General features: G+C 51.3%; 5 protein-coding genes across 5 annotated transcripts; 2 read left to right on the forward strand and 3 right to left on the reverse strand.

Annotated features, from left to right (window-relative positions):
- Positions 1 to 397: 397 nt before the first annotated feature.
- On the reverse strand, positions 398 to 4,582 carry COCSUDRAFT_43090 (hypothetical protein; the record flags this gene model as incomplete). The annotated part of the gene is made up of 9 exons (XM_005645823.1): positions 398 to 588; positions 858 to 967; positions 1,201 to 1,301; positions 1,616 to 1,792; positions 2,384 to 2,455; positions 2,858 to 3,139; positions 3,635 to 3,754; positions 4,218 to 4,318; positions 4,426 to 4,582. 9 exons carry the CDS (start codon positions 4,580 to 4,582, stop codon positions 398 to 400), a joined length of 1,311 nt encoding a protein of 436 aa, XP_005645880.1.
- Positions 4,583 to 5,964: 1,382 nt separating this feature from the next.
- COCSUDRAFT_56560 (hypothetical protein) lies at positions 5,965 to 7,380 on the forward strand (the record flags this gene model as incomplete). Its single annotated transcript, XM_005645824.1, has 5 exons — positions 5,965 to 5,975; positions 6,135 to 6,288; positions 6,394 to 6,543; positions 6,880 to 6,949; positions 7,187 to 7,380. 5 exons carry the CDS (start codon positions 5,965 to 5,967, stop codon positions 7,378 to 7,380), a joined length of 579 nt encoding a protein of 192 aa, XP_005645881.1.
- Positions 7,381 to 7,613: 233 nt separating this feature from the next.
- On the forward strand, positions 7,614 to 9,545 carry COCSUDRAFT_56561 (hypothetical protein; the record flags this gene model as incomplete). Its single annotated transcript, XM_005645825.1, has 3 exons — positions 7,614 to 7,809; positions 8,937 to 9,049; positions 9,462 to 9,545. 3 exons carry the CDS (start codon positions 7,614 to 7,616, stop codon positions 9,543 to 9,545), a joined length of 393 nt encoding a protein of 130 aa, XP_005645882.1.
- Positions 9,546 to 11,409: 1,864 nt separating this feature from the next.
- Positions 11,410 to 12,331, reverse strand: COCSUDRAFT_8016 (hypothetical protein; the record flags this gene model as incomplete). Its single annotated transcript, XM_005645826.1, has 3 exons — positions 11,410 to 11,596; positions 11,928 to 12,115; positions 12,245 to 12,331. Coding segments are annotated over 3 exons (462 nt in total), but the record flags the coding sequence as incomplete, so codon positions are not given.
- A 122-nt stretch (positions 12,332 to 12,453) lies between these two features.
- On the reverse strand, positions 12,454 to 13,774 carry COCSUDRAFT_56563 (hypothetical protein; the record flags this gene model as incomplete). The annotated part of the gene is made up of 6 exons (XM_005645827.1): positions 12,454 to 12,573; positions 12,693 to 12,740; positions 12,870 to 13,058; positions 13,252 to 13,422; positions 13,537 to 13,571; positions 13,741 to 13,774. The coding sequence occupies 6 exons, from the start codon at positions 13,772 to 13,774 to the stop codon at positions 12,454 to 12,456; spliced, it is 597 nt and encodes a 198-aa protein (XP_005645884.1).
- Positions 13,775 to 13,925: the final 151 nt, after the last annotated feature.

A 13,925-nucleotide genomic window follows, 5' to 3' on the forward strand; every position in this document is an offset into this window, starting at 1 on the left:
TCATGTCAGATTGCATGTGACAACACATTCCCTTCTCAAAGCTCATGCACCAGGAGCCATCAGTGCATGCACTAGCAGCAGAAAAGTGTCTTCACTCCTGCCCGATGACAAAGTAGCCCAGGTCTCTCTCTGGCACGGCTTTGAAGTCTGCAAAGGTGCCATTCATCACAGGCAGCACCGCCTTTCCGGCCCACCAATGTCTCAGCACTATCTACTCAAAGCCTTCCACTTCAGTCCATGCGATCAGGGAAGCTCAAAACCACACCTTCTCAAGATCTGACAATGAGGGGTTCCCTCGTCCAGGCTCCTCAACCAGATGCTATCACTGCATTGGACTAGCAGCAGATGAATACGACTACATCCCTTCTCTGACATAAATTAAAGATAGTAACCATGACTACGAATCCTGCCCGATGACAAAGTAGCCCGGGTCTCTCTCCAGCTGGGCCCTGAAATCTGCAGAGGTGCCATTCAGCACTGGCAGCACTCTGGACAGCATGTCTGCCAGTGCCTCAAAGTCCAGAATTATGTCCTGGTCTCGAGCCAGTGTCTGGCGCACAAACTCCGGGCCCATCTCGTGGTTCAGCGCTGCACCACACACACACACACGGTGACAATTCAGCAAGGCAGGAGACATGTACGTCTTAGCAAAGCACTATCACATGATCACGCACGCCGCAATTTGTTCCAAATCAAACAGAGGCTTTCTGATACCGGCCAAACCAGGCTGTCTCTGGAGCCTTGCTTTGCATGTCATCCAGTATGGCGCCCCGTCTGACACAATTCCAGTGGATTGCAGTCTGCTATCACTGCATTAGTCACTGGCTGTCTCAGAAAGCCAACGCGCCTGTGCGCACCTTCAGGTTTAGATGCAAGAGGGCTGGGCATGCAGCGGGCAGGGTCCTTGGTGTACAGCTGGAAAGCGTAGGTCTGAGCCTCCACATGGCTGGGATGCCAGTAGTAATACCTGCGATTATGCATGATCATGTCACCGATTACTATAGATGACTCATTTCCCAAGAGCTCGACAGCGCCTGTCTTGTGGCTGAAATGCCAGTGATACTATCTGTGATCGTGCATGGCCATATTGCAGGGTAAGACTGACGAGCCACTCCCTGGGTGTTGTCTTCCAGAGAATCCTAAATCGTGGCATTTTGAACACTTGATAGTTGATCAGCAGCTTAGCAAAGAAATTATTACCGGTGGTGCTCCGTGCCAAAGTCGCAGGGAAAGATCTCGACAAAGGCGGTCCCTGGCCGCATGAAGTAGGAGTTCACCAGGCCGGCCCCATGCATGCCCACCTGAGAACATGCATCAAACTTTTATTCTTGAGCCTGGTCTTGTCTGAAGTATCTTGCTCAAAGATTTGACGATATGCTTCAGCAGAGAAATTCCCCCGTTGACAAAGCCTGCAGCATGAACGAGCTGCCCAGCACACGAAAAGGCCAAATGCCCTTAATTGTGGGGTAAGGCACTTTTCCTCTTGTGTGCACTTGTTCGATTTAATTCCGCAACCACATGTGGCTCCAAGGGAAAAACCAAGTGAAGGCATCCCGAAAGCGATGCCAACTTCAGCTCAATGAGCTTCAAACCACTCCTGAAGGACAAAGTTTACCAGGATGTCGATGGTTTGCAGCTCGCGCAGCAGGGCAGGGTAGTCTATGATGTCATCAAAGCTGATGACGGTGCAGGTGAGGGCGCTGCCGTCTGCTGGGGCGAGCCCTCTGCAGCGCTGAGTCACCTCCTCCAAGTTCAGGATGCGCCTCTGTGTGAGTCGCTCTATCAGCGCCACCTGCAAATTCGAATGCACAGTTAAATGGACTAGTCAGAGGTCATCTGAAGCCTTGCGGTCCAAAGAAATAGGAATGCACAGCATGATTCCCTTGGCAGTGTCTGTCCGGGAAAACTCTTGACGCCCTTGCACATGAGGTAGGCTACAGAAACCTGCACAGAGAAGCTGCATGCCAAGAAAAGTAACAAATAAGTGCTGGCTGTCAGAAATGTACTTGATTAGGCTCTGTTGCGTGCCTTTATGCTTCGGCGTGCCGCAATGTTACTCGTAAGGCTTCCATTCCTTCCTGTCTGAAGATGATATTCCACTATCTGCAGCCAAAAAAACAGATGCAATGGCCAGATTTGCAATGGGTAGATATCAGCCAGAATCTCGAGCCATCCTTGTGCGTGAACTTTGTACAAATGGCAGGCTGTGCTCCAGGACCTGGCAAGCCTGCAATGTAGCTCAACTGCCTGGGAGCGCCACAAACTCGCAAGACTGTACTCAAGGGGAGAGCTGTGAGGTTCCTTCAAGAACTTTCTTAGATTGATCTGGGTATCTGCATTGAGAGGTAATAATGGGGGCTGCTGGGGTGTTTGCCCGAGTTACCTGGTGCGCGACAGAGCTTGGCTGCAGGCCGTCCAGCCAGGATTTGTCTGGTGGCCAGTTCCAGAAGCAGTGCTGGTCGCACAAGACCACCCGTTCAAAGCATCGCCTGCCTACCCTTGTCCGTGCTGACATCTCATCCAAGCTCTCAACCTGCATGCAACGCTACTGCTCTACTTTCTGCAAATAGTACTAGATTGGCTGGGCATTCAGCTGGGCATTGTCTCTGTGTGCTCGGCAGAGTAGGCAAGCAGGTGGCAGTGAGCAGGGAAGCAAGAGGCCCGTTTTTCATGCACTGGAGGCATGCATTACTAGACACTTCACTCAACAGGTGCAATTTTGTCTGTGAAACTCTGGCATCCACATGGACTGACTGATGGAAACGCTCTAGTCAAAGTAGTCATGGATGCATTGCCGCAGGCAGGTTTGACGATGAGTATCATGCGAGAGCAGGCTACAAGGTCTCCAGCTGGGCACCTTGTGGTCAGAGAAGGGCGAGAGAAACCAGCTGTGGAAGGGCATGCTTTCCAGGCCGTCCAGAACAGGAACAAACTGGACCCCGCGATCCACAATGCCATCCCTCTGGAGGCGTTCCAGCTGCACCACGCTGCTGAGGTAGAAGTCCGAGGGGTTGAATGCCCACCAGGGCCACCAGATGAGGGGGACCCTGCACCTCTGGAAGGTGGGGTCCCTGATGTCCGGGGGGTCCTTTGATGAGTTGGCGCGCGCCATGACCGGGAACCAGGCTGTCTTTGTGCCCTGCATGCCACCCCTTCTGCATCGGCAACTTAATATTATTATGATTACTAATCACAGTGTTTCCTGCCAGAGGCAAGGTGCGTCTGCAGACAGGCTGCAGATAAGTGCTGCCACACCTTCTAACTCTTGATGGACTTGCTAATTTCAAAACAAGACCCGATCAATCGTGGGCGCAGTGCTCAGTATTTGAACGCCCCCCATCAGCATGTTAGTATGTGTGCTGATACAGCCACAACTTTGGTGGCCAGCTGCCAAAACTCAGCAAACACAGCCTTGCTTGCTGTGCTCAGGAATGACCAATTAATGAGGTTGAACTTGAATAGGACCAGGCGATCTAGCATTGCATAAACCCACGTTGCAGCAAATTCTCGGCACACTGCTGGGCAGCATGCTTCGCAGTGCGTGCATGCCTCTTCTCAGGTGAAGGCTGCCACAATCCTAACACGCCTCCCGTACAAGTGTGAACAAATTGAGGCTAAGGGTCAGGGTGGTCACCTGGAGATTGTCAGGGTACCCAGGAATGTTGTGGGTTGACAAGGGCTCAAAGAAGCGCCTGCCCCTCTCAAAGGTCGCACCGGGCCGCAGGTGCTCATTGTCAAACGCAATGAAGCGATTCTGCAGCAAAGTGCCACACAAATGTCAGGCGCATAATTTTAAATATTGTTATTATTATCATCACACGCTTTTCCTGCCTAAAGGCAAGCTGCGTCCTGCAGACAAGCTGCAAGGCTGGCACAATGCTACACCTTGTTGGACTCGCCAGATTCAAGATCCAGTCAACCGTGGGCACGGTACTCAGTATTTATACCGCCCCCCGCCAGCTGGGACCGTCGTAAATATTATGAAAGTTGTATGATGCTGTCACAGCCTTCTAAGGCTAAGTGCGTTTAAGCAGCACTTCTATAGATCTATTCCAAACTTCTCCCGCAGTGGCCAAGTATGCGCCACAGTACGACGCCTCACGATTTCTGCAGAATGCATGCTTGCATGCCAGCCACACAGAGCCTGGAAGATTGACATCGATGAGCTGTAAATGACCCACATGGGAGGATGGCGTGAATTCATTCTTTGCTGTCACCTGGTCAATGCAGATCTTTTCCATCATGGTGCACCTGTGCCTGGGAAGGCGCTGCCATTCAATCTTTGGTGGAGCACAGTCCTGTTCCTCCTCCCACTCCCCTGCAAACCCCCCATCCCATACCTTGTTCCCTGTTTGTCTCTCAGGTTGAGAGTCCCAGTGCAGTCTACACATCTCAATGTAAGATTTGCCCATCCCATAAGCTCACCTATTCTGGTGGCGCCCTTGGAGCTGACTGTTATATCGAGGGTGCCTGAGGAAGGTAGGTCATTGTGCTGCGTGAGCTTGCTGAGTAGGGAGTGTCCCTGCGTGCTTACTGGTGCACTGCTGCGCAGATCAGACCCCACTGCCATCAGCCTTTTCATCTGATAGGCACGTTGGCTTACGTGACAGGCAAAAGTACTTCAAGGACTGGTGTGTCACGGAAAGCTGACTGGCCCACCTGCCAATCAGTTCTGACCGATTTGATCGTGACGAGTTTGATAAGACGATCACCAGCACCACAATAATGCAGAGGGAAACGCAGATGACTTGTTGCTTTGGCAAAGCGATCATCGTGGAATTGGACAGCACTTTCTGATGTTGTCTGCCGCATCTCCTGCTCAAGCATCTTCAAGACAAACGCTGCAAGCTGTTTTAAAGCTAGCAGCTTGTGAAAACAAGAGTTGTTGCATATTTGTGGAACCTTGGACCTATCGTACAGAAGTACGCACCCCGCAGCACGCAAAATTCGATTGTCTTCCGAAAGGCAATAGCATTTTCTCTTATCAAACAATTGTGGGACTTTAACGAGACTTGCTCATGGGCACGCCAAATGGCAGCTATGTCTGGCAAGGAACATCGATGCCTGTTCAGGCCCTTCAGGACATGCATATCGTGTACTAAAGTTGGAAAAAAGTTAGTAATCAAACAATGCAACCAGACTACAGCTGGAGCAGAAATGATCTTCACTTAGAGCAGAAGTACAGAAGACACAGGCCGGAAATGCAGCCTGTAGTCCACCAGAGGTAGTGCAGAAATAGAGTGGCCCGAGAAATAGTAGTGGCCGTGACCAGAGATGGGGCGGTGCTCTGCCACAGTGGAAATTAGGTGCTGCGGTGCTTGTGTAGAAACAGACCGGTGTTTTAGACACGGGTCAGAATTAGAACAGTGGTCCGCAGAGGATCGGTACAATCCCGACCGGAAGCGAAGTGGACTTGGAGTGGAGATGCAGTAGAAAAGCTGGAACTGCCGTGGACGTCAAATGGACGCAGGTGGGAAAACGGTAAGAGAAACAGAGTGGAATTACAATAGACAGTGAACGCTGCGGTACCATTCAAGCGGTGGTTTGCTCATGGAGCAGACTTGGAGTAGTGTAGAAGGGCAGCGCTGTGCGAGTCTGCAAGCGTATCTTGCCAGGATTGATTTACTTGATTATTTCAATCTTTTGATTGTGTGCCAGCTGCAGGCCGGCTGTTTGACACCTGTCTCGACACAGGCTGCACCCACTGATACCTACAAGTGGGCTGCCCACGGCTGACTGGTGCGCCTCTGTGGGCGAGGGGGCGGCAGTGGGCGCAGATGGCTCAGCGCATGGCGTGCTGCTCCTCAACAGCAATGCCATGGACGTCGTGCTGACATAGACGAGAGTGCAGTGGAGAGTCACTGGTGGCATGCTGGACTTCTACTTCCTGATGGGTCCCACTCCCAATGCAGTCCTGGACCAGCTGACTACCATCATTGGCCGTCCTGTCATGCGCTGGGGCTGATGAACAGCAAGTGAGCTCCTCTGCGACAAGCTGTGTCTCCTTTTGTTTTGTCCCTGTGTGGCTGTGCGCTATCTATCACACATGCATGCGTATTATCCAAGCTGCAGAAATTGGTGGTTCCAAATCGCTGCGCATGCACATCTGACCAGTAGAGCTGTTCGTGCTGCAGGTACAGATATGGCTCCGCGGAGTTCTACCACCAGATCCTCAATGGCTATGGAAAGGCTAGCATTCCCTTGGAGACCTTTGTGTCAGACTCCCAGTACATGAACCATGATGAGGACTTCACCCTTGGCGACAAGTTCCCTCTTGCTGACATGAAGGTATATACCGTAATGCATTTTCAGCTGGAGTGCAATTTGGATGCGTTGGAGTATGAAAGAGCAAGCTCATTGGCCCTGCACGCTAACATGCCACTGGTGTGGCAGGATTTCCTCAACAGATCCAAGGCCCAGGGCCAGCGCTGGGTTCCCATTTTGGACCCAAACATCCACATCAGGAAGGGCTACACACCGTATGACAGCGGCATCAAGCAGGACAACTTGAAGGATGTCTCAGGGAAGCCGTATGTTGGGCAGGTGAGCTTCACCTGTGCTCACTATCCAGAGGGTCCCTGTCCTGCAGCACACTTATTGCATGCAGGCAGGCAGTCAAGAATGCCTGTTTCAATCATGACAAAGCTGGTGTGCTTTGCAGCTTTGGCCTGGAGCGTGCCATTGGCCTGACTTCAAGAATCCCAATGCACCTACATGGTGGACCAGCATGATCAAGGTGCTTGCTTCTCCTGCTATTGACATGTTCACCATGCATGACTGTGCATGTTCCTGTCATGCTTTGTGGTCATTTTTATTGCCTGTGGTACCATCATTTGCTAATTACTCATGCTCTTTGCAGAGCGTGTACGACGATTTAAGCTGGATGGCCTCTGGATTGACATGAATGAGCCCTCCAACTACTGCACAGGCGATGTGTGCTGGAACGGCGGTTAGTTTCTCCTCTCTGCATCCTGGCCATGAGTGTATACATGCAATGCATAGGGATTACACCTGACCATCATCACCAACTTCTTCGTGTGGCAAATGTAAACGAGTTCTGTTGGTTCAGATTTACTGAGACTACTGTTACCCTCTTCTACCAACGATAACGGTAATTGAAAAAAGCAAATTGTGCGCATGATGGGAAGAAGTTGATCTGCTGCTGTTTGTGTGGGGACATGTGCAGACACTGTGCCGGCGCGCAATGACTTCATCTGCATGCTGGGCTGTGTCAGCGGGAGGGACCAGGTGATGGCCACAGCTGGCAACAAGAGCATCACGCTCAACGAGAGCTACTTCAACCCGTACGCCATCAACAACGGCGACAACATTGCGTACAACATTAGCTACAAGTCTGCCCATTATGCTACCTTTTCGTGAGAGTTTAGGCTTCTTTGCTTGCTTGCTTGTTCCTGAATGCCCAGTGGATGCATGGCTTTCTTGAGCATATGAACAGGCGTCCATGTTGTGCGCCACTTCAGAATGAACACCTTTTATTTCATATGGCAAGCGTGCATGCCATTATTTTGCACAGAAGGCCACATGGCACACAGCTAAGGCTTGTGCACTGAGCTGACACCGTACTTGTGTGCGCGCTTCCAGGTCTCACCATCATGACCGTCATTCTGATCATCCTGGCAGCAGCCATTACCCAGATCAAGGCAGTGTCCATCTGGCTCTTCATTGTGATGTATGCCCTGACTTTCTTCTTCGCCAATTTTGGCCCCAATGCAACCACCTTCGTCACCCCTGTGGAGCTCTTCACAACCAAGTACCGCTCCACTCTGCATGGCATCTCTGCAGCCTGCGGTTAGTCATCACCCCTCCTGATAATCTATCGTTTTCCTTTAAAGAGCAAAAGAAACATCTCTACAGCCTGCTGTGAGTCATCACACCTCTTGATGTTCTGTGCTTTTCCTGAAAGAGCAAAGGAAACATTCGCTTAAAATTTTGGCTCCTAGTCAGTCTGGTACTGGTACTTGACTGCTGCATATGACAAAGGCTGGTGAAGTTTTAGGCGTGCGAGACATGACGATGTCATTCTTGAGGTTCTCACAGAGGACATGATGAGGTGTAACATGAAGTGATATTGGAGTCTTCTTGCTCATTTGAATGTTGACTCAGTAGGCTCAGCAGTGGGTTGTACATGCTAGCTTGAGTTAGGGAGTACTGTAGTCTAAAGACCTGTTCCCCGATCACCACCAATCTAATGTTGCAGTGCAAGTCAAAATAAGCCGACGTGCAACTTTTGGCCACCTGCAACTTGTTTTTTGCAGCCCACAATTGCTCTTTTTTTCTTCTGATGTAGGTACATCATTGGCACGGCATCTATGCGAAAACATCAGGCCATTTGCATAGTCTCCTGGCTAACCATCATATTAGAGATGAGGAAAATTGTGTGTGTGTGTGTGATCACAGGTAAGGCTGGCGCTATTGTGGGAGCATTCAGATTTGGACAGCTCTTCCTTTCTGCCGGAATTTCAACAACGCTTGCAATCTTGGCAGCCACAAACTTCCTGGGTAAACCATGCCCTTCGGAGCGTGCCAGCAATATTTCTGTACTATTAGTGCTTTCTCGTGAGGTAAACGCCTTTCAAAATACGATGCATCAATGGACAAAAACGTTATCCATGACTACTTCATCCGTACTCCACCCAGCTCTTGTGCATTCAGAGTATTGCCTGTGCTCACTTGTTGCTGGACTCCTGGTCATGCATTTCTGCGTGGAGGCCAGGGACCTGCAGAGCATGGGGTCAGCCAGAATCTGACATGTTGCGTTCTCCCTTGTGAAGGGAGTAGGGTGCATGCTGAGATTTGACTTGCGCAGGCCTAGTAGTAGATTCCTGGTTAAGAGCAGGCAGGCAGGCAGGCAGGCATGCATGCATGCATTCGTTGAGATGTGACATATATTAACATGCAAGTTCAACTTGCTGCAGGCCTTTGCTGCACAATCTTTGTGCCTGAGACCAAGGGCATGCACCTGGAGGACGCTGCGCTCCACTCCAAATCCCACTTCAGCCAGATGCTCTCCAGCTGCGGCATTGAGCAGGTGTGTGCTTCAGCCTTCCATTGTCTGCAGCCCATTTCAAATTTGTGCCGGATATTGGATTCTGCCGCATGCTGAGGCCGTGCCCATGTCACCATGCTCATTTGTAATCTTCAATGCCGCAGAAAATCCGCACGCTCTGTTGGACCTGCGGTAGTTACATGATTCACTAGTATGTGTAGGACAGGCGAATCGGGCGAGGCACTATGAGCAGGCATGCACCTGCAGCTGTGTTGGGACATTGTGCAGAGTGCAGAGAGCATTTGTGACCCTACAATGACTAAAAGGACAGCCCTGCGATATCAAGATCTGCTGTTGAGGATCCGCTATACAAGGCTGGGGTGTAGAGCTTCATGACTCCAGAGGATTTTTTTTAGCTGACAATTCCTCAAAGATTTGTGATTGTTCTCCACAGGTGAATCCTGCCATTGAGGACATTGCGGCAGAAAGCAACGCCCCAGCTGTGGCTGGCCTTAAGGAGCAGAAGTTGGAGGCCTGAAAGCCTCACGCTGCCACGCATTAATGCTGATGCCCAGCACTCCAATTTCCCACCGGAGAGTGACCAGGGAATGCTGCCGTGCTGGTGCATGACCACACAAGCCCTTTCTGGAATTCTAGACTCGGGTGGCTCATCAAGAAATGGATTAAATCTGTTTACTTTTTTGTGTTTGGGGCCCTGCATTGTGTGGTCCTTCTTTTTGGGTAGCAGCTGTTCTAGCGCAGGCTTTTGACTAGGCAGAGTCTTCTCATCCACGATTCCAACCGAATTACAAGTTGAAGATCGTTTCTTTTGGATCGCGCACGTTGGCGCAAATGCAGGTTCACCATTTTGTCCTGTTATTTTTTCAATCATGTGGTTGACCTCACTCGCTGCATTGTGCTTGTGACTAGAAGCACGCCATTTGCAATCTGCCCATTGGCTTTGTCGCAATCACTGATACCTCACATCTTCATACGGTATTGGGAAATGTTGAGGGTCATCGTAGTGTGCAAGGGAAATAAAGAACTGTTAATTTTGGAAATCAAGGGCACACCGGGCGCCCACTTGGGCCGAGGACAACGTGTGTGGAAAGGAGTATTGGATCGTGTTGGTTCTGAGCATGCATTGAAGAATGGCCTGACTTGTGGGTTGGGTTCATGAATTGATCAATTTACTGCAGTTTAGGATTGTCCCCATGTAAAAGAGTTCATGTCAATGGGATTTAGATATGCATGCACTTGCACGCACTGCTTAGACCTTACAACCATAACACAGCATTTTGGATGGCAGCGGGATCAATCTCAATCGGCTGCAGGGCGCTGGCTAGCCTAGGCTGCAGGTCCTCATGCATGCGTGCAGGCTCCTTGCCGCAGCACAAGTGCCTACCTTCGTGCTCACGAAAGTAGAACCCCTTCCTTCAAATGCACCCTTTACTTTGCCACGGCAGTGCCAGACATTGTTTCTTGCACATCAATAAGCCCCACCAAATTACAAAAATACAAAAAAAACCACGGGGCGCGCTCTAGATCATCTATACCGTATCGAATGATACGGTATGACCCTGGTCAGCTTCCTGTTGAAGTCAAAGGCATGCTGCAGGTTTTGGCATTTTGAGAGCTCCCAAGAAGCTTCTTCAAGAGCTTGTTGTCCCGGGCATTTTTGGATGCATCATGCATTGTCTGGCAAGCTTGTAATGGTGCCATGATGTGATGATGATGATGATCATGATGATATTTTCTACCAATGGATCAACACAACAGATTGCAAAAATCAAATAGTCGCCACAGTGTACTTCAGAAGTCATTGCAGAGGCAAAACCACTGATACGAGCTTGGATAGCATGTAAAATGCTCAACATCAGCCACATTGGAGTCCTAAGGGTACATATGTGTATCAGATGCGACATGTCGAATACATACATTCTGATCTTCTCCACGCCTAACCTGCAATTCAAATTCTGCTTTACCAGCTTTAGTCACAGCCTGTCTCCTTGGCAGCTTGACTAAGAAGCCTGTCAACTGAGTCGCTTGTCCCTAGGATATCCCCATTAAAGTGCTAGGAGGGAGTCCAGCTCCTCTTCCTGCAAGTCATGCACATCAAAACTTAGCTGATATTTCTTAAAACGCGGCACCACCTTGCAAACACTGCAGCTGCATTGCATGCGCAATCATTGGCCGATCTAGGAGGATTCAAAACTGCCGGCCCAAGGCAGGACACCGTCTGGGAGCATTCAGGATGGCCTGTGCCAGGGAGGAGACCAGAGCAATTGGCCAATATGAGAGCTTGCAGAATTGTCCTCTTCTTTAAGGGTAAAGACCATTCCAGAAGACAGTAAGAGATAGCAGCTGGCAGATGGGTGTAAGGGACAGCAACTGACCTCTTCCTTTGCTGCCGGTGCCTCTGACTCGGCATCAGCGCCCCCCTCCTTCTCTGCGCGGCCGTAGACGTCAATGCTGATGTCCTGCTTGATGTTGTCATCGTCGTTCACCATGTTCTCAAAGTTGAGCACCCGCTTCTCGTCCAGGTTGTAGTTGAAGTTGTTCTTTGTACGGCCCAGCGGTACAATGTCCCTGCCGAACATTACCAATCATCAGGTATTGACAAAATAGTAATGACAAGAGGCAGCAGTGAGACACTACTTGGCGCTGGCATTTCCTTCCGATGTCTTGCATCTCCCCGAGACAGAGTCTGACATGATCAAAAAAGGTATGCATGAACACACCTCTCTCACAGGTGGCTCAGATCAGTAGAATGTGGTCTGATCATTGCAGATCCTTATCAGTAGCTTGCAAAGTGGATGGTAGGGCATACACAATAGGCTGCAGCCCAGGCAGGAAGGCACTAGTAGCCACAGCAATGCAATTCAGCAACATGCAAGAAGGGGGCTGCATAGAGGCGCACATGAGGTTGTCCTGTGCGTGCAGGCGGGACCATGTGCGAGCACATGCGCCGCAGCGGAAGTCGTACTCATTGCAGAAAGAGGCGCTGGCCCATTCCTCTGGCAAGACTGATCTGTCGCGGGCCATTGCGTCGCCAAATGTCACGCTCTTCACCTCCTTGAAACAGGTCTTGGCGCCCGTTGCCATGCACTGCCAGCACCCACATCCCATCCTCAGCATGCGCACATGCATGGATCCAGTGACTTGTCTATGAGCGGGTGCAGGATCACTTGTGAGCCCTGAATGTGGCCTCGATGCAGGTGCAGAAGTGAGCCTCACCTCCAGGGAGTTTGCTGAGATGGGCTCGGTGACAAACCGATCCACCAGCTTTCCGTTGTCGTCTTTCTCAAAGCAATGAGCAAGGCCCTGCAGTGCATTTTGTGGGTAAATAAAATTTCATAGAGCACCGAGATACTGGGAATAGCCGCAAATCAAGTGAGAAGGAGCGAGCAGTAAGGATGTATGAACGTACCAGAACCAGAAAAGACTCAGGAGCCTCCCCCCAATTGGCGCCGTAGTCTGAAGTTGCCCATTGCCGCCCCCTCGCCCGTTCCTGCCCCCTCGGCCGCCTCCTTCACCTCTGCCTCCGCGCCCACGCCCGTCGCCGCCTGCACCAGTGGATTGTGAGATGAGGTCTGGGAGGCTCCGCAAACGCCAGCTCCACAGAGCAGGGCACAGCAGGACACCCTAAGGAAGGCACATGTCCTTGGCGGGTGGCAGGACCCACCTCCTCTCCCCCTCCGAGCATCAGCAACACCAGATCTGGTAGCAACGCCTGTATGCAAATCGAGGACACAGCCAAAAGCTTGCCATGCTGGACTAGATGGGAAGAGAAGCAAGGATCAGCAGGGCGCCAGAGCACACCTGCTCCATTGGCCATAATAGTATCTGCGATGTCATTGACGTCGTCGCTGTCCGGAGCGTCCATGTATGCGTCCTCCACATGGCGCGCCCGCCCGCTGGAACCAAGCCTGCTCCGTTGGCCCTGGAGGTACAGAGCGGCCATCCGCTCCGGTGCAGCGTCCTCTTCTTGGTGCGCAGAGCGTGCGGCAATCCGTGAGGAGTGCCGCTGCTGCTGCCCCTCCAACGACGTCTGCGTCCTACAGGCAGAGTCAGGAACCCTAGTTCCCAGGTTGCTGCCCATCCCACTTCGATCCAGGCGATAAACCACGTTTCATCGACGGCAAGTGCTTGCCAGAATGCAAGTCATCGGAATCCTGCACTGCTCATGGATGCCGGATCGGTCTGAGCGCGTCCAAGGGAGGCAAGCGGGGCGGCGGGCTCACCTTTCGCAGGCTCCACAGCTGCTGTCGTGCGGTGCCGCCGGAGCGCTCCTCGCACGTTGAATGAGATTGCAATAAAAGAGGTCTGGTATCGTTGCCGAGCCCAAGAGGAATGATCCTTGGGCGCAGGCGCCCCATGTGTAAGGCTGGGGCACACGGCTCCGCCTGCAGCACCTGCAGGCAGGAGACCTCACGTGCTCACCTCTTCGCCTCGCCTCGGACCCAGTGATCAGGTGCTGCTCTGACACCGATGAGGGAGCACGAAAGGAGTGCATCAACTCTACACACCTCCAAGTCCAGACTAGCAGTGATTGTGTTCACTGCTGCACTTGCATCACATCTCAAGCGCTGTTCTACATATCTTCCAAATTTGTATACAGGGACTCGTCCATGACCGGACCATTTCTTTTGATTTGTACTCTAATTCCGTTCCAGATCTACACCAAGTGCACAATTTCTCCCAAAAGACTTCACTAAGTCTGCACCACTCACCGTCTCCTGTGGTTCCACTGCGGTTCCACTCCATGTCTTCTCCAACTCCGCTCGGATGCTGGCTCGGGCACCACTCCATCTCTTGACTACTTGTGCTCAGAGAGCGATCTGGTTCCAATCTAGTTCCAACACTGGACACTGCTCTATCGTCCATTCTATTACCACCCTTTTTATAGAAAAAATAC

Source organism: Coccomyxa subellipsoidea (assembly GCF_000258705.1).
Source record: "Coccomyxa subellipsoidea C-169, whole genome shotgun sequence".
NCBI classification, from domain to species: Eukaryota; Viridiplantae; Chlorophyta; class Trebouxiophyceae; family Coccomyxaceae; genus Coccomyxa; species Coccomyxa subellipsoidea.